The following is a 20,329-nucleotide window of genomic DNA, read 5'->3' as shown; positions in this document are numbered from 1 at the left end:
TTTTGTTCAGAGTTGCAGAGCCCATCATCCAAATGCATACTTAACAAAGAAAGAAAAGCAAGAAACCCATAAAAATGGTTAGTCCTGCGGGATGGGGGAGAGGAGGGGGAGGGAAGGCACGAGGCGGGGGGGGGGGGGGGGGCGGATGCAAGACTTCTTTTTGTTTTCGACTTTGGAAGCACATAACATCTATTATGTCTTCAAAAAAGTAAAGCAGTTTTTCAAGCTGGAAGCCCACGATGTAAAGTGGCTGAGAGCAGAGCTGCTTTGGCAGAAGGCGGTGGGAGGGGTGGTGGGCAGAGACCAAGCTCTTATTTTATAGCAGGGGTGGGGGGGGGGATGTAAGCCCAGGGAGCCCGGCTACCTCTCCGGCCCTTTCTTTCCATAAGACGTATTCAGAAAGGGCTAAATATACTCTCCAGAAGACACGAAACAGCCAATCCTTTTGAAAGATTTATTTTTAATTAAAAAATAAAAGTTATCTTAACATGTCTGCTTTGCAGCTTCAGAGATGGCAACTCAATAAAGCAAGAAAAACCAGGCTTCTCAGTTCTCGGGTCACCTGTCTTATAGTGGGTACAAAGGCACACGTGTCTTCAAACAAACTTTATTCAGGAACAATTCTAGTAACTCAGAACGCCCTTCCCTCAACTCTTCTTTGCCCACCCTCACCGGCCCCAACCTCCCCATCCTCCCACCCCCAGGAAAAAAAAAAAAAAAACAACCAAAAAACATTAAATTCTCTTTTAGAACTACTAAATAAGTGCTGAGTCAGCAAGGAAGCCAGGCCCTCTGCCCAAGCTCCTCCACGATCTCTCTGCTGCGATGCCTGGCTGCCCAGAGGCTGGCAGGGAGAGGGCCTGGCAGTCCTCCGCCACCCCAGCGCCAGAGTGAGCCCTGCAGCCCTCACCTGGGGGTGGAGGTGGGGCAGGCAGTTCCAAGGCACTGTCTCCCTTCATCAAGGGCATCTCGTGGCTAAAGCAGCCTTTTGGGAAGAGAAAGGCCTGTAAGGCAAGCAAAAGTCTTCGTCAAAAGCTTGGGATGAAACCACTGAGCACCCAGGGAGATGCTCGTCTCTTCTCCCGGAGTTTGCCAGGCTTTGGGAAGCAGATCTCTTTCTAGCCTCCCTGACTCCCCTCTTTTCATTTCCTCCCCGTCTCCCCCTTCCCTCCCCCACAAAGAGTTTTTATTTTAGCTTGATGGTGGGGGTTCCGAAGAGGCTACTGGCAACTCCTGGGGCTGGCTGGGGGGCTCTACTCCGTCCACGGGGACATCGCATGCTTTTGGTTCCTGGGCATCACAGAGCTCCTCCTGTCCCTGGGAGGGTGCGAGGCGCTCCTGGCTCTGGGCCTGGCTGTTCATCTTCTCCTCAGCCTCAATCTCTTCCGATGTGGGGATGGAGTTCTTCTTGGGGCGACCTTTGGGTTTTGTGGGTGCTTCCTGTCCACCTTTCAGAACCTGGTGGGAGGAAAAAGCATCCTTAAATGCAAGAAATACTGTCCTCCCTCTACTTTGCCATGCAACAGCGTCTAGGTCATTCCTTCCCAGCAGTGAGGGTCTGCAAGAAGTACTTTCAACCCGGCACTTCTAGAGTATAAAGACATCGTCATTCTTTATTATGATTATGATTTTAGAGCGACATTTTTTTTAGGATTTTATTCACTATTTCCGTGAGGGAAAGAAAGAGAGTGAGTGAGCATGAGTGGGGGGAGGGACAGAGGGAGAAACAGACCCCCCCGCTGAGCAGGGAGCCCACCATGGGCCTCGACCCCAGGATCATGACCTGAGCCGAAGGCAGACACTTCACTGACGGAGCCACCCAGGCGCCCCAAGACATCTTCATTCTTTAAATATTCAATGCACTTTCAGTAAGCCTCACATATTTTGGCTTTAAATAAGATGACCACAAACATATTTTTAAAAATCCAACTTCAACAGTAAGGAAGGAAGTAAAATTAAAATATGAATGTAGTATCTATCAAGTTGACAAGTTAAAGAGACCATATTTGTAGCAAGCAGGAAAATACATACTCTAGTGTGGACGTGTAATCGGTACAACCTTCTGAAAAGGCAATCTGAGAATTCAGTTCAGACAACCCTGTTGGCCGTGTCAGGATCATGGATGATTTTTACTTTTTTTTTCTTTTTTTTTAATATTTTATTTATTTATTCAGGAGAGACACAGAGAGTGAGAGAGGCAGAGACACAGGCAGAGGGAGAAGCAGGCTCCGCTCAGGGAGCCCAACGTGGAACTCCATCCCAGGTCTCCAGGATCACGCCCCGGGCTGCAGGCGGCACTAAACAGCTGAGCCACCCGGGCTGCCCTTACTTTTTTTTCTTTATGCATTTTCGCATTGTCTAATTTTTTAGTACAATGATCACATATACGTTATTTCCGGAATCAGAAAAAAAAAATGTTACAAGAAATATACAAGTGAATCGCTCAAAGCCGTAGTAGAGACATAGAACATTCCAGCTAGCTTTGACAGGAGAATAACTCAATTAAATTCTCACTCTGCTACTTAATCAGCTTTGTCTCTGGGAGAGTTCTTTAAAGGCTGAGCCTCAGTTTCCTCATCTACAAAACAGAGATAATAATACCTCTTCACGGCCCAGAACAGGCCTCCCACCTTCCTCACCTGGTTAACTCAGCTTAGTGAATGCTTCTTCTCCTGGGAGCCTTCCTTGACCTCCCAAGACTACAGTCAAAGGCCCTCCACCGGGTAGGCTGTGAGCTCTTACACTTCCCCCATCGACACACTTTTCATAAACCACAGTCACTGCCTGTTTACTGGCCTGTCCTTCCCACTCAGCCCCTGCACACAGCAGGCATCCAATAACTGGTGTTGAACAATGAGCCTTTCCCTCCAGAAGGATATAAAGCAAGAGAAATAACAGTGCCCCAAATAGCCTTTGCGGATCTCAAAGGACTTGCACATTGATTACCCCAGTGTGTGACGTCCACAGGAATACCATGACATACAAAGGGAGAACTTTAAAAATATGCATTATGTATTGCTTTAGAATGTAACAGACAGGCCCTTCTTCCATTGGCTCTGAACTCTGGGCTGGTGTAGCTGCTGATTTTCCAGGCAGCTCGTAAGAAGAGCCTCAGGAGAACCTGGATTGGCACAGATCATTGGGAATGAAACACATTTTTTGCTAGTTACACAACTAGCTGAGTCTTCTTGTCCGTAGTCGAACACAGGTTCCTTGAGGATAAACCCTCCATCTATCCTTGCTTCGTGCTCCAGACAAATAACCTAGGACCAGCTCGACGCAGGCACTCAATACTTACTCTCTTTCCTTTGAGAGAAGCACAGGACCTCCAGGTGTTGAATTATAAGAATGAATGTAGTGACTCAATAAGCTGTAAGTTCCTTTTATCAAACAGCTTTACTGAGATACAATTCACATGCCATACACAGCATCCATTCAGTGACAATCTGGTGATTTTTAGAACAGTCAGAATTGTACGACCATCACCAGATTCCAACTTTAGAACATCACCCCCGAAAAGAAACCCAACACCCATTTACAGCTGCCCCGTATTTCTCCCCAGCCCCTGCCCCCCAACCCTAGGCAACCACTAACCTGCCTTCTGTCTCTACAAATTTGCCTACTCAGGACATTTCATATGACTTGAGTCACACAGTACGTCATTCTCTGAGACTGGCTTCTTTTCACTCAGCATAATGCTTTCAAGGGTCATCCATGCCATAGCCTTTATCAATATTTCAATTCCCTTTTATGGCCAACTAATATCCTTTATAGGAATATACCGCATGCCATTCACCCATTCATCAGTCGATAGATACTTGGGTTGCTTCTACTTCGTGGCTTTTGTGAATAGTGCTGCTATGAAGACGAATATAGAAGCATCTGTTCACTTCTTTGGGGTGGATCCCTACAAGTGGAGTTACTGGGCCGTATGGTAACTCTGTGTTTTTCTTGAGGAACTTCCAGACTGTTTTCCAACGTGATTTCACCACGTTCCAATGAGCAGTTTATGAGGGTTCCAGTTCTCCGGAACCTCAGCAATACCTGATGACTTGCCTTGCTGACTACAGCCATGCTAGTGGGTAGACCGTGCTATCCCACGTCTGTGAGTTGCATTTCCCTGATGACTAAGGGAGATGGGCATCTTTTCCTGTGTTTATGGGCCAGCCATACGTCTTCTTTAGACAGATGCCTATTCAAATCCTTCGCCCATTTGAAAATTTGGTTGTCTTTTAATTACCGAGCTGTAAGGGCTTTTTATACACGTTCTGGATACAAGTCCACTATCAGATGCAAGATTAGCCAAGGTGTTCTCCCATTCTGTGCATTGCATTGTCTGTGCACCTTCTTGGTGATGTCCTTCACAGCACAAAGCTTCTTAGGTGTGAGGAAGTCCACTTTATTTTCTCTTTCCTTGCCCCTGCTTTTGGTGTGCTTGAAGGATCTTGCCAAATCCAAGGCTGTGAATATTTACTCTTGAATTTTCTTCTAAGACTTTTACAGTTTTAGCTTTTACATTTAGGTCCATGGTTCACTTTGAGTTATTTTTTTGTATAAGGTGTGAGGAAACACATAAGTTCTCAATAAACACCTCCTTTTAGCTGGGAATCTACTCAGCCACTGCACTTTCCATGCACACAGCTAACGCACCAATACGAAGGGGACCTAACGAGGTACGGATGCTGACAGGATCCACCTCTGGGGAGAAGGCGTCCCTGTATTCCTTTTCACATAAGTCAGCATCTGATTTTTATTCCACTCTGAGTGCAGGCTGTTGAAAGTGCCCAGATGTGCCAAGACGGAGTTTACGTGTTGAAAGCCGCTCCACTTGGTATGAAAGAGGTTATACAAAATTAAGTTGCCCCATATAGTAATCAAGTTAAAAAAGGGCAGGTCTAAGGAAGCCACCTAATTGGCAAAAGAAAGTCCAGCCCAGCAATTAGAGAACACCACCCACACAGCTTGGATAGACCCCACCTGGCTGTTTTCCTACCGCATGAAAAAAAAAAAAAAAGAAAAGAAAAGAAAAACAATCAGACCATTTTCTAAATGGAATAAAACATTCCAGCGCGAGCAATAATTAGGAGATAACTACGCTCTTGGCTGTTTCCCGCACTCGACCTCTGGCCCCTTGCCTCCCAGCACACCTGAGACATGCAATTATCTCACACCGTCCCATGCCAGGAGCTGCGCATTCTCATGCACCCCGTGCCCCCACCCCCTGGGATCCCTCCTTCCAAATTATTCCTAAAGCCAATTTAGTCCCCCTTGGTCGGGGGAGTCCAGACATCCCACCGCACCTGAGGTCATCCACCTCTCGGAAAAACAGCTCGATACCACCTGCTTACACTAGCTGTGCTGGCTGCCAACCGCAGCTCCCCTCCTCCCCCCAAAACACTTACACTAGGTATTCAAATGCTCTGCTGCTAAAGATGTCAGGACAGGCCTGCTTCCTTCCCAAGGTGCTCTGGTGGGCGACGGGCAGTTTGAGAGCAGAGCACGGAAAGGCAGTGCAGGGAGGGACCTCCTGCCTCCCCCATTGCTCAGACTGGAAACCGAGCAGGCGCAGGTAGTTGGTCTGTCACGGCCAAAGAGGAGGCCAAGGTCAGGGCTGAGTTTGAACACAAAACCCTGCCCACCCGAGTCCAATGCTCTTACCAATAGCTCATGGTGCATCATGAGCGAGAGGGACGTAAGATGTGCTGCTGTCGTTCCTGACTTTGACATGTATCTGCAGACCCTGTGACCCCATGACCCTGTGTCACGGCCTCCTGAACTGCAGGGCTTCCTGCCCCTTTGCCTCTGCCTTCACCGGCAGCTCTCTGCAGCAGGGAGACTCTGACACACTGATGACCATTTCCATGAAGCTGAAAAGCATGTGCGGATTCTCCAGCACAGACCCCTTCCCGTCCAGCCTGAAGATGCAACGCGACCTCAGAGGGGGCCCCGTGCTACGGCTCTGGGTGGGAGCAGGCCCGGCAGGTGCAGAACAAGAAAGAGCAAACAGCCAGGGTCCCTCGCATCCAGAAGAAAGGTTCAGGGCCCCAGCAGCCCGCAGAATTCATTTTCGGCCTATGTTTTCCGGCCTCCAAAAGTGTGGGTTCTCTGGAGACATGGGTTACATGGCTAGGTCAATAATAATAATAATAATAATAATAATAATAATAATAATGAAGAAGGAGGAGGAGGAGGAGGAGGAAGAGAGGATGGCAGCTAACATTTCTCAGCTGCACACTGCAGCGAGCACTGCTGTCAGGCTTTTACAGGGACGAGCTAATACAGGACCACGACCCTACAGGGAACAGAGGTCCTGGGCATCTTACTCATGAGGAAACAGGCCCACAGAGGTTAAGTAACCTGCTCCAGATCACACAGAAAGCAACCAGCAGCCGCTTCATGGAACTGTCGACTGTCTGGAGACTCGCAGCAGAAGAGGATGGTGGTGTGTGGTCTGCGGCCCACCCGAGTCTGTGACCGGGAAGCTGGGACCCACGGGGATCCTCTCGCAGAGTCGTGTCTGAGAGCTGAAAGAGATCCCTGAATGCTGAGGCGCGTTCAGCCTGTTGCGAAACACCCTGGGTCCTCCCGGAACCCGGGCCGAACAGAAATGCAAGAGGGGGTGAGCGTCCCACCTCATGTGCAAGACAAAATTTACCCAACCCGCTATAGGTTACACACGCTGACCGGTAAAAACTAGTCAGAGATGCTATCTGGCCTCTGGCAGCGCTCTCCTTGGCCACCGTGGGAGGAACTCTTGAGAATCAAGTGCTAATCTTTTTCCAGTTCCAATTAGGTTACTAGCCTTGAGACATCTTTATTACCCAATTAGCTTTTTCTTTTCCTCCCAGTACTTGAAGAGATAGCCTTGAAAGAGTTCTAGCAGGAAAACATATGAGGCAATCGGGATCCCAACAATGCCCCGCTGTTCTGGCGGAGTCAGAAGGGGGGCCCACAACGGAAGCACCCCTGAGCTCCGGCCCTTCAGAGGTAGTTCCAGTGCCCCGGATGCTCCCGCCCGGGACACCCTTGCCACCTGTGCTCGCCACACTCCTATTCGGTCCACCAAAACCAGTTCAGACGGCGCCTCTTCCAGGAAGCCCTCCCTTTCTCTACCCTGGTTCTGAACCCAGGAAACCCCATCTGGCCCGGATTGCTCTGAACACTTACTAGTTCCACAGGTCGGCCTCCTCCCACTTGACGGGAGTACTTTTTTCTAATTTTATTTTGTAGTGGACGGGCTCGTGACTTATCGTGGCGTCTCCGCGGCCTGGTGCTCCATTCATAAGCTCAAGATGCAACTGCTGGAGTGAACGCAGAGCTCGGCGCTCCTGCCTCCGAAGGGGGCTGAATGTGGCCGGCCTGTGGCATGCTCTCTGGGCGTAAATCTGCTAAGTTGCTCCCATTTTGCTTTACATGACATGGATGACCCTCCACAACCAGCTCACGCCTGTGCCAGCCGCGCGGCGGCTGGTGAACAACAAGTGACGTCAGAGGCCAAGGCACACGCTCGTCCCACAGGCATCGGGCGGTGCTGGCAGGGATGGCAAGCCTTCAGTTCGTTGATCATCTGACTCACGAAGAGATTGCTGATAACCGATTTCAACAATGCCTCTGCCACTCAGGAGACACTGATTTCGATGATGATGATTGACGAGGAAGGAGGTGGGTGGCGGACTTGCCCAAAATCAGCCAGGGAAGGACAGGCATGGGAACTCGGCCCAGAGCTTCTGACTCCCAGATCTGGTTCTTTCCGAGATCAGCTCCCCGGGAGGTTTCTGCCATCATGTTCATGCGTCTCAGCAATCCTCGAGGTGTTGGAATGACTACGTATTTAATCGAATCCCATTTATCCCTCAATTTCTCCCTGTACCCTTCTCAAATACCCGATAATCATAATCCACCATCATGTGCTCCCTGGCTGCTTTCTGGACCTTGATCCTCCAACGAGATCACAAAAGCAGTGGACGCAGGCTTGTATATTATTTCATCACTTCCTACCGTGCCTGGGATGAGGCACAGTTCGCAAGAGACGCTAACACACATCTGTGGATTCATCCAGCATATGTGTGTTTGTACTGACATCTCAGCCCCACTCTGTGCGCCCTCCGGGAGCCATGCTGCCTGCACCTGAACATCCTTCCCGCGCAGGCCCAGGTCCCCAAAGAGGAAGTGATGAGATTTTCCCAGGAATTCCCTTCCGGGAACATAATAAATGCTGCCCTGTTGGCTTTCTAAAAAAAATAAAATAAAATAAAATAAAAATTTCCCCAGTAATATTAATTTACAATGTATTTATTTTTCTCATCGTTAGCAGGCAATGGCAAAAATGAAAGTTTTCAGAAAAAAAAATTATTGGACAAAAGCACAAAGTTGAGAAAATGGCTCAGTATCTACTAGTTATTACAAATATCTATTAACTTACCACTTTCCCAAAACTAGGGGCGGGAGATGAACCTCAGTTTTAGTCATTGTTTAAAAAAAAACAAAACGAAACCAAAAAAACCCCATCATATTCCAGCCCCTGAACACCAGGAAAAAATGGCTTGGGACCAGATGGGTCTGCCAATGAGACTGTCACCCAAGCAGGCCTGGCCCGCCTGGTCCGCACCAGTGAGGCACAGGTTCACAGGATACCTGGTCTCTCAAGAGAACAGGCCGCTTTCTACCCTCTTTTCCCAGCTCACCCCTTTTCTCTGGGCTTTGACCTTTTCCCCTATGGTTTACAAAACTGTCAATGAAACACTCAGCTACTTTGGGAAATTTGGATTTAACAGATTTTTCAAATTTGCTCTTTTAAAAAAAAAAGAATGATGATGAAGCGGAGTCTGTCAAATTTGGAGACATATATTTGGGGTTTTTTGGTTAGAGAGATGTTTATGCTAATAGGTCCGTTTAGAAACCAAAGATGGAATGATTCATTAGCTGGGTAGGGAAGCAGTGTTAGGGAAGCCGTAGCCATTACACCCGAGCATCAGAGGAACCCGGGAGCTTGTTAACACACGCCTTCCCAGCCCTATCACCGTCCTCTGCACTCGGGATCTTGGGAAGGCCTAGAGTTCTGCATTTTTACCTGCAATCCAGGTTACTCTGACACCCACTAAAGCTTGAGAATGCCTGCATTACAGCACGCAGAGCCGCAGGGACAGATGTGCCCTATATGTCATTATACACAAAGAGCACCGACTTCTATTCTTAGCTACTGGTGGGAGGGGGGAAGGAAGTTCTTTGAAAAGGCTAGCAGGTGGGGTTAAAACTAGCAACTGAGAAGCTTGTGGGCTTTCTTTTATTTCTAAGGAAACTCTGAAAAAGAATATCCTTCTGGTCAGGAAATGCAGGTCAGCAGGAATGGCTTATCTGACCGTTCCAACGGCCTGCCTCCCAGCCAGCAGCACGAAAGGTCTTCCACTCTCTGGAACCCAAACCACCAAATGGTCCCTCCTGCCTTCTTCCCAGCCCTGTAGTGAGACTTTTCCCTGTCATGATGGGTGCACGGGGACCCTCCCTCTCTCCCTTCTTACCATTTTCTTCCACTTCATCCTACGGTTCTGATACCAAGTCTTCACTTGCAGTTGAGTGAGGCCCAGAGACTGGGCCAAGTCCAACCTAGAAGGTGTGAGATACAAAGGAAGGATGAGTAGAGATGGGGTCCTGTGGACTAGCTCCATGCACCGCTATCAAAGCGTGGACTTCCCCCATTAAACTGGTTCTTCCCCAAAGAGCTTTACTTTCCTTCCAAGAATCTCATGCATGAAACTCTGGGAACCTAAGAAACAGGTGCCTACAACCCAATGACACCCGACTCCTGGGGCCGTCATCCTGAAAACATTCACTGTCTACCCTGGACCCAAAAAAGGATTTCTCAGCCATGATTGCAAAGTCCCCTTTCTGACCTGACAAGAGTCTTTACTGGGATCCTGTACAAAATGAGGACTCTGACCCCAAATCCAAACTGGAAAGGAAAAGTAAAGACCTATCATCCTTGTCAAAATCCTGCTCATCACCCCAGATCCAGCACAAGCCCCCCTATCTTGCAGGCAAGCCTCCTTACCCCCATGACACCTCCCCAGGTTATGCCCTCTGGACCTTCCCACTGGTCAGCCAGCACCTGGGTGGCTCCACGTTCTCAAATGTGCTCTAACTGCTTCCCATGAGCCATTTCTGCCTCCCTGACTCGACTGCAAGGGCTTCCTTTCTGTCCACAAAAGTGCCTATCATGCTCTAAATCCAGACCAAGGGCTCAAAACTACTTTCTGATGGATGGGCTCATTCATTGTAGCTGCCCTAACCTGTCATAATGTTGGGTTCCAAAAGAAACCTTAAATCGGTGCCCCCTCCTGTTCCCCATTCTCCTGCTGGTTTAACCATGGTTCTGCATTTCTCTGTAGCCTTCTGGAAAGTCCTGAATGTCAAAGCCATTCCTGGGAAGTGGGAGGCTGGAGCTACTCCAGTAACACAGCAACCAACTCCCCAGTACCACGGCATCCCAGGCCTGATGCCCAGCCCCTGACGCACGCTGTCTTATTTGTTCTTTTCACAACACTGTGAGGTGGGTATAATTATACCCATGTTATGCATGAGAGACCTGAAGCTTGGAGAGATTAGGATCCCTCGGTGACCATGGCCAAATCCTGTCTGCTGCCCATTTTTGTGAAGAACGTTTTTATCGGAACACAGACACCCAGTGGTCTGCGTACTGTCCGGGCTGCTTTCAGGCTACGGCCTCAGAGTAGAGTGGTTGTGACAGAGACTGTAACGGCTCACAAAGCTGAAATTATTTTCTCTCTGGTCCTATACAAGGAAAATTTTGCTGACCCCTGGTCGATGACCCTAGCCTGAGAGGTGAAGCCTCTCACCTACTTCCGTCCGACTTGCCTGCCTCCTCCTGGACGGGGCTCCCCTCCACCCACCATATTTTTTGTACAAGTTAGATCTGTCCAGGGGAAGCTCTTGCTCTGGTTTTTGTGGAGCTAATGCACGGATGTCACATCACAAGGTGTTAGCAAACAACCCGACCGGAGCACATTAAATGAGACAGAGAACTCAGTCCTCAAGACTACTACTGTGGGCCGATCTTGAGAAGAACCCCAGACCTACCTGAGCACCGGCCGGAAGGACCACCTCCTCGAGTCAACATCAGCTGTCACCCTGTGGCTCTAACCCTGCTCAATGCAGCAGTCTGGACTTCCAGAGCGGCAGCTTGGGATGGGCTCCCTAGACACAGGGAGCGGTGCTCACCACCACTTCCCAACTCCTGGATTTCTGAGGATTACAGTTCTGAGGCTTCTGAGGATTATAATTTGTGGCTCTGAGGTCCCTTATGTCACACAAATCTCTGCAGCCACTAAGCCTGAGGCATGGGGACTCCCAGGTGCCAGTTCTTGGTGGCAACTTTCTCTCCCCAGGGAGCGCTGAGCAGTGTCGCACCATGAGGAGGACCAACGGGCATCAGCAGTGAAGATTCCAGGTGCTACCTGCTGGCACTGCCAGGTGCAGGGCCCCCTGCTCCAACCAGAGCCCACGATTTAAATCCCCAGTAATACAGAATTTCTTGAGAACCCTTCGGAACCTGTGTCACACGTGCATTCACACGGATCCGGCTGTCCCAGGGCAAGGGCTACTGGGAGCCAGCAGTTTCAGTGAAGGGGATTAGCAGACGGAAGGCGAACTCCCAGCGCCAACAGCACTGAGCTCTCCCCACCGACGAAGCCTGCTTCCCAGGCAGCCGTTCATTAGGAACCAAACACCCAGGGGCTGCCCCCCAGGCTTCTGGCCTCCCGGGCGCCCACTGCGCCTCCCAGCCCGGTTCACCTGAGGCCATCAGGTGCATTAGTCAAGGGCAGGCTCCGTGCACAGCTCTGCCTTAGCAAATGGGGTTAGCTCACTTGGGAAAAATGCACCCCTGACTCACTCTGGCTTCACTGTCATCAGCTTTCTCTCATTACCTGCCACCGTTACAAATTCTCACTTCCCTGCATATTCGCTTAAATGGGGTCACCTAGGGAACTGGAGAAACAAACAGGGAAGGGGGAGAGGGAGAAAGCTGTGGGAGGAGGCCGTGCTCATGGCCCTGGTCACGTAGGGAGGTGAGAAACATGGGAGAGGGCGGGGGAAGGCGGCAGCTTCCACGCCAGCCAGATGGTGTCCTTCTCCCCAGGCAAGTGAATCAATCCTGCGTAGGTCACCTAAGAGGTGCCTGGGCAGGTAGCAGGAAGTCCCAGGAGCTTGAGGAGGAATTAGCATTTCTGTTAGAATGTTCCCTGGCTTCTAGAAAGTAAGCCTAGAATGTTCCCCAGGCTGTGGAAGCCCTTTCGGTGGGCCACCAGGCAAGTCCTAAACAAGGCACCCGCCTCACCTGGCCGCCCACCTCTCCGAGGCTCCCCGCTAGCCGCTGAGGGGGCCAGAATAGCTGCTGATACCCGGGGAGCCCTCTGTCAATCCCCAGCTACCAGCCACATCTCCACCGTCTGGCCAAAGGCTCCCCAGATGCTCAAGTCCAAACAGAACTCCCTCTTTCCTCCACCAAACCCACCTGGCCTTGGCCTTGCAACTTCGGTCACGCTATCCCTGTCCACGCGGTGGCCCATCCAGGAGACACAGCCTTCCTAGCTGTCTCCTCTCTTCCTCAAGCCAACGTCAACTCTGTCCATTCCACCTTCAAAACTGTTCTCCAACCTATCCCCCCTTCCCTGTTCCCACTCTCACCACCTTCAGTGATGATCCCCAGACTCCCTCCCAGTCCCCTGCTCCACCCTCTCCCCCTGAGATGAACCACTTACTGTGCCACCAAGGTGGCGAGTCTAAAATGTAAACCTGGCCATGTCCCTTCCAGCTCTCAGTGGCTGCCAGTGAAGACCAAGTCCGGGTTCTTTGGCCAGGTATCCGAGCCTTCCCACCTCCAGCCTCGTCTCCTGCCACGTTCCTGTTGCGCCCCGGTCTGTAGACATCCCGACCACTTGCAGTTCCCTCCACACGCCCGGTGAGACGGCCTCCGTGCCTGTGTGTGCCATTCCCCGTGGAACCGGAGCTCCTCTGCCTCCTCTGAGAGGCCTTCCCAACCCCGGCCTGGCACAGTCAGCACTGTCTCTATACTCCTCCAGGCCTTGGTAACATCCTGGCCCCGGGACCCGTGCCCTGTGTCATAGCTACCTGTTGTCCTTCCCTACGATCTCCTCCAGAGTAGGCCTCTTGTCTCCTGCTTTCTGGACTCACAGCCTCTGCCACAGTGCCCTGCACACAGCAAAGTCCCCACCATGCAGCTGATGAGCGCTCGAGGAACTGAATCAGTAAGCGAGTGCCCTTTGGTCAGTGATTTGTACACTCCTCTCCCATTTAAATTTGGGTCAAACAGCTACTAACTAGCTTAGGAGACGCATCTGAGTTTTCTTCCCTTTCCCCTTAATGGGACTAGGGTCAAACCTCATAGGGACAAGCAAGTGAGCAAAAGAACAGGAAAAGGGCCTAGAAAACCCTCCCAATAAATAGGATCACATATTAGCTCAGCCATCTCCAGATCCCCGGAGTTTGAAGGAACAAGGGAAGACATACATTCTTGCATATTTTGCAGCAAAGACACTAAATTAAAGAAGTAAGGTGAGAGTGGACCGCTGGGTGGCTCAGTGGTTAGTGCCACCTTCGGCCCAGAGCATGATCCTGGGGTCCCGGGATCGAGTCCCACATCGGGCTCCCTGCATGGCGCCTGCTTCTCCCTCTGTCTGGGTCTCTGCCTCTCTCTCGGTGTCTCTCATGAATAAATAAATAAAATCTTTTTAAAAAAAAAATAAGGTGAGATATTAAAGCCTCTGAGTAAAGCTGGGGTCACAGTCCCCTCACCTGGATCTCAAAGGGGTTTAAAGAAGGGACTTTCACCCAGGTCCTCCTCATCTCTCAGCCAAGGGGTTCTGACTTGCTATCCATCGAATTTACCAGGACTTCAAACAGCTCCTCAACCGAGGTCAAGAGCCTGGCCAGCTGGGGAGCTGGAGGGTAGGGGGAAGCCTCTGAGGCTCATGGGCCCCAGTCCCACATCGAACCCACTGCACCTGATCTTACGTGTAAGTGGCTTTAAAAACCAAACCTGGGACGCCTGGGTGGTTTCACGGTTAAGCATCTGCCTTCGGCCCAGGGCATGATCCTGGAGTCCCAGGGTCGAGTCCTGCATCGGGCTCCCTGCGTGGAGCCTGCTTCTCCCTCTGCCTCTGTCTCTGCCCACCCTACCCCCCATTAATAAATAAAATCTTAAAAAACCCCACAAACAACCTGTTTTCCAGTTCACAGCCTGGGCAACCGTTCTCTAAACCCGACTGTGCCTCTCCCACTGGAGGAGCTCAACACGGGGATGGGGCAGGGGCAGGATGTCCAGCACCGGGCAGACTCCAGGGCTGCAGCGCCCGTGCTGGCGGGCTGGGTTCTGCTGAGCAGGCCGGGCCCCGAGCCAGGACGACACCCCCACCGCGCTGCGGGGCCTCCTAAAACAGTCCGGAGGCCACCCGCCCCACACCGGGAGCCAAGGGCGTCTCCCCCTCCCCAGGGCCTCCCCTGCGGAAAGTCCTCTCCAGGTTCTCACCTGTCGGGGGTGGACAAGTACTTCTGCTTCTGGAATTTCTTCTCCAGGCCCATGAGCTGCAGCTCGGTGAAGATGGTACGACTCCGGCGGGGCTTCTTCTGCCGCGGCGTGGGCTGCTCTGTCTCCGACTCGCTGCTGCCTAGGGCCTCGCCCCCTGGGGCCTCAGCGGAGGTGGCCTCGGAGGCTGGGTGGCAGGACAGTGCCTGGGCGGCTCCCGGGGTGGCAGGGACCAGGTGGGAGATGACCGTAGGCTGTCGGGTGATCACTGAGAGGAGAGGGTATGCCCGAAGGGAAGCGGGGCCTAGAAGACACAGAGGGGGGCAGGTCATGAGAGGAGCCAGGGTGGAAGGAAGCCAGGGGCCCTCAGAGGACCACTCGCCCAGACCCATTTGATGAAGTAGGGGCGGGCCTCTGATCCTAAGGAGGGTCTCTCTCTAATGGGAGAAAGGGAAGAAGAAGGACCTCAAGACCTAGAAGTCGTGGGTGCGCAGGTGAGAACACCCAAGCTCCCCACGGCCAAGAAGAGGCTCCTGCAACTCATCTGGTATTAAGAGGGCATTGCCCCCCTTTTAAACCTCTAAATTCTGATTTTATGGATATGGGTCAATAGTCTGAGCAGAAGTTGTAGAAAAAGCTAGAAACTTCAAAAAGCCAGAAAAAGCTAGAAACATGTACTGAAGAATACAGAATAGATTTGTGACATACAAACTGCCTGAGAGCCACCTCTGCTCTTTATAAAAATACATAGTTGCTGGGACGCCTGGGAGGCTCAGTGGTTGAGCCTCTGCCTTCAGCTCAGGTCGTGACCCTGGGGTCCTGGGATCGAGTCCCACATCAGGCTTCCTGCATGGAGCCTGCTTCTCCCTCTGCCTGTGACTCTGCCTCTCTCGGTGTCTCTCATGAATAAATAAATCTTAAAAAAAAAAAAAAAAAAAAAACCATAGTTGCAACTATGAATTCTTACTGAGAGGTCTCCAAACTTGAATCCTAACATTTTCAGAGCTGGAAGGATGCTTAAACATGATTTAACTCAACTCCTTCATTTCAGAGACAAGCCTGAGTGAACGGCTAAGGGACTTGCCTAAGATCAGGGAGCCAGGGAGCAAGAAGATCCAGGAGTCAAACCACGTTCTTCTGGCTCGAAGTCTAGGACTTTTATCACATCATGAATCACAGGGGCACATCATTCAGAAGAGGGGGGCAAACAGAAACAGATTTTAATTCACGGGAAAACTCAGCTCCAGTAGCACCCGCTCGCGGCCTACAGCGCCGTGTGAGGCAGGACTGCCGGGCTGGGTCAGAGCTTGGCTGAGAAACCAGAGCTGAGGCTGCCTGCCCAAGTCTGCCGTGGGCATTTGCGGGGGTGTATGGTGGCATATATGCTAGTTATGTGCCACTCCTGCCTTAGGAATTTCAAGGCAGAGTACTTTTCTGTCCAAGAATCTGTTATGTCTTTGAAGTTCAAGTAAAAGAGCTCTTCCTTTCCATCATTCAATAGTATCATGTTTAAAATGTCATGATCGGGACCCATGTAAGTCGCTTTGTCTCTCTGGGTCGCAGCCTTGCCAACCATGTAGTGAGTAAAAATAGATAATTTCAAGGAATTCTTCAAACTGTATTCCGATGCCATAAGAGTACCTCTCATCCCAAGCCCATCTTGATATCTGATGAAAATAGAGAAGACCCAGGGGCCGCCCTTCGGGACTCGGCCCAGCCCTGATGGCTCACTACAAGGGCAAAGGCAAAGCATCCGAGCCAACCAATGCTCACACTGGCTCTGGGTTAAAACCAACCAATGTCACAGCAACACCCGGGTGCTACTTGTGTTGTATCTCCCTCCTCTAGGTTGGCATTTGTCTTCTTATTCATCCCCGTGCTTCTGTCTTGGATCTCAGGTACAGGTATTAAAACAGATAACTTCTCTTGTTCTTTGACTCCTTCTCATAAAGCCCAGTACAAACCACAAAGTTGTTAAATAATAAATCACCAATGGCTATGTCTTCCATTAACTCTCCAGCCAATGCTAACACTGGAGGTTTTGTGTTGTGGATTCTTTTTGAGGGAAAAAAAATCATCTGGGAATGAATTATAGCAAGAAGATGAGAATACTCGGTCAGGCCTGTGGTTTTGGGTCTCCCAGGATACATTATGAAATGTCCCTTTTTGAAAACAGTCTCTGAAAGCTTCTTTATAGACGCAGACACGAGGTGTTTCACAACTCAAATCACTTTATTCCTTTAATTCTGACATTTTTTTATTTTTTATTTTTTAATCTTTTTTTCAAGATTTTGAAGGAGGGAGAAACAGGCTCCATGCAGGGAACCTGATGTGGGACTCGATCCCGGGACCCCGGGGTCACGCCCTGAGCCAAAGGCAGATGCTCAACCACTGACCCACTCAGGCATCCCTAATTCTGACATTTTTTAAAAAGGAACCACCTTTATTAAACAGGCTAACTTATGATCTAGAAACCTAGGAGCTTACCAGTACAGGGAGTGGCTACTTATCTACCCATCTATAAGACTTTTTATCACCAGAGTTTCAGCTTTCTCTTTTGTAAGAAAGTTAAACTTTTTTCCCCTAACATTAAAAAACACTTTGGAGGAGTGGTAGTATCTAGCTTTGACAAGGATATGGGGAAATGGGCTCTCATAGATTATTGGTGAGAGTGTAAATTGGTATAGTCTTTAAGGACAAACTAAGCAGTACCTCTCACATTACTGATCAAGCAATTCTATAATTTGAGATCAATTTTGCACAGAGATTTATGTACAAGTATATTCACTGCAGCCTTGATTATAATTGTGAAAAAGGAAAAACAACCCACATGTCAAGAGGAAAATGATTAAATTGTGGTACATCTACAGTATGAGCTACAATGTAACCACTAAAAAGATCTGTATAAACAGATTGATTGATTACATGGAAAAATAGATAAATTAAAATGGAAAAAAACTCTAAAATAAATTATTGAGAGAAAATAAAGGTATGGGACAATTTACAATCTATTTTAAAAAATCTAGATGTGTGTCTGTACTTATAAGTGCATTTTTTTAAGCCCAGGAAATTAGTCACCAGACTATTACCAGTGGTTACCTCTAGAGAAGGTGTGGGAGTGAAACAGGGTGAAAAGTAGTCTACATGTATTACTCTAATCCTGTATTCAATCTTGCCATGAATGTTTATTGAGCATCTACTATGGGGCTATACTCTGTTCTAAAAGTTGGGGACAGAGCAGTAAATAACATAAAGTCCCACTTTCAGGAAGCTTACATTTTAGTCTGGAAGGTAGACAGCAAACAAATAAATATATATAATGCCAGGTGTGATAACTTCTATGAAGAAAACCACAGCAGATTGAGAAGATGGGGCAGGTGAGGAGGGGGCAGGCATTTCAGAGAGGCAAGGAAGAGATGACAGTTGGGCAGACAGGTGACTCTGTGGAGAGGAGAACCTTGGCAAGAGCACCCAGGGGCACAGAACCAGGTCAAGCAAAGCCCTAAAGTGGGAATGAGCTTGTGTTCAAAGAGTAGCAAAAAAGCAGAGTGGGTCGGGGGGTGGGGGACGTGTCATAGGAAATAATAATTTGGAGAAATATGCCATAGTCAGATCACGTAAGTTCTCAAAGTCCAGGGCAAAGAGTTTGGATTTTCTTCAGGATGTGATAAAAGCATTGGCGAGAGTTGAGCTACAGAAGGACGTGATGTGATTCACATCCTGAAGGTCCCTGTGGCTGCCGTGCAGGGGACCGACTTGGGGGGTGGGCGTGGAGGCCGAGAAGTTAAGCCAGGAGGCGAGGCAGTGTTCTAGACCAGGGACCACCATGCCACGGGCCAGAAAGGTAGCAGCTGCAGGAGTGAGCTGCATGTGCTTTACTGTTAGGGTGGAAGAGCCTGTGCGAGGGCTGAATGTCATGTCTGAGCTACAGAGAGCTGCCAAGTCAGGTCTGGGTTTTTGGCCGTAGCACATAGAAGAACGATGGTGCCAGTTACCATGAAGGGAAAGACTGGGTGAAGAGCCAACCAGGATCTGTGTTTTAGAAGAGCTGCCATGGCACATGGTAGCCTTGTTGAAGAGGCAACTACGTATACCAGTCTGGAGTTCAGAGAGGAGTTAGGCTGGAGACACAGCCCTGACTCATGGGAGTACATGTGGCACTTAGAACCACAGGATTAAATGACACCATCTAGAGAGTGAGTGGAATAAATATAAAGATCCAAGGATTGGGCAAGGGGGTAGGCCAACATCTAAGGCCATAAAAAGGAAACGAAGCCCGTCAAAGGGACCAAGGAAAGGCAACAGAAGTAGTAGGAAACCACTATGTCATGGTATCCTGACCCCTAGATGATACTTCTGCAATACAGCTGACCTTTGAACAACACGGGGGTTAGGGGTACTGATCCCACAGTTGAAAATCCATGTATAAATTCTGACTCTCCAAAAATGTAATTGCTAGTAGCCTACCCTTGACCAGAAGTCTTACTGATAAACAGTTGATTAACACATATCTTGTGTTATTATTTATTTATTATATACTGTGTTCTTACAATGAAGCTAGAGAAAGGAAATGTTATTAAGAAAATTGTAAGAAAAAGAAAATACATTGTACTGTGCTTATTGGGAAAAAAATCTGCATCGAAGTGAACCCATGCAATTCAAACTCGTATTATTCAAGGGTCAACTGTATTTATGTTTTACTACCAAGACATATTATTTTTGTAATCTAAAAAAGAAAGAGACTAAATGAACTTTAGTTTTGTTCTCATTGCAAAGTTTTAATATAGGTCCAATTTGTCAAAAAAGAATTTTCACACCCATAAGTAGTTAAAGCTTCTTCTGAAAATCTGGACCCCCCCCAAAAAAAAAAACCAAATCCCAAAAACAAAAAATCTCAACAACCTAGAAATCGCAGCAATGGAGTATAAAATATGTTTGGTTTTATGACACTGCTAGTAAAATGAGCTCTGAGCAAAGAGGACTCTCTCTGAGCCAATGGCTCTAAAGAATTTTCTCCTCTTGTGATAGAAGGTATTTGAGTCCTCATGCTACACAGAGTCCTATTCTTTCTTTTAAAATAAAAACTTTAATATGGAGAAGTGATAGTCTTTAACAAACAGTCCTGGAATGACTGAATACCCATATGCAAAAAAAGAGAAAACGGAACCTAGAACTCATAACTTATTTTTAAAAATCAACTGAAAACGGATCATAGATCCAAAACTAAACACAAACTTATAAAACTTTTGGAAGAAAACACAGGAGAAAAATCTTTGAGACTTTGGGTTAGGCAGGGAATTATTAGCTATGACACCCAAAGAATAACACATCAAAGAAGAGGGGGAAAACTGGTCTCCATCAAAATTAATTTTTAGGGGTGCCTGAGTGGTCAGTTGGTTAAACGTCTGCCTTTGGCTCAGGTCATGATCCCAGGGTCCTGGGATGGAGGCCCACATTGAGTTCCCTGCTCAATGGGAAGCCAGCTTCTCCCTCTCCCTCTGCAGCTTCCCCTACTTGTGCTCCCTCAGTCTCTCTGTCAAATAAATGAATAAAATCTTTTTTAAAAATTAACAACTTTTACTTGGCAAAAGTACTAAGAAAATGGAAACATAAGCTACGCACGGGGAGAAAATATTTGCAAATGACACACCTGACAAATGATTTGCATCCGGGATATATTTAAAAATTCTCAAAGTTCAACAATTAAAAAAAAATCACCCAATAAGAAATGAGCAAAAGTTTTGAGCAGACACTTCACCAAAGTGGATT

General features: G+C 48.7%; 1 protein-coding gene across 1 annotated transcript in view; it reads right to left on the bottom strand.

Moving 5' to 3' along the window:
• Window positions 1–440: 440 nt before the first annotated feature.
• The window catches only part of BARX2 (BARX homeobox 2), a 73,524-nt gene continuing 53,635 nt past the window's right edge, over window positions 441–20,329 (bottom strand). The window contains exons 2-4 of the mRNA XM_077894170.1: window positions 14,564–14,864; window positions 9,519–9,603; window positions 441–1,458 (exon numbers count right to left, since the gene is read on the bottom strand). Of these exons, the coding sequence (XP_077750296.1) occupies window positions 1,192–1,458; window positions 9,519–9,603; window positions 14,564–14,864 (653 nt within the window). The 3' untranslated portion in view covers window positions 441–1,191. The remainder of the gene's footprint in view (window positions 1,459–9,518; window positions 9,604–14,563; window positions 14,865–20,329) is intronic.

The sequence above is a fragment of the Canis aureus genome, chromosome 3 (genome assembly GCF_053574225.1).
Source record: "Canis aureus isolate CA01 chromosome 3, VMU_Caureus_v.1.0, whole genome shotgun sequence".
Taxonomy (NCBI): domain Eukaryota; kingdom Metazoa; phylum Chordata; class Mammalia; order Carnivora; family Canidae; genus Canis; species Canis aureus.
This window is presented reverse-complemented; position numbering and strand designations above follow the sequence as displayed.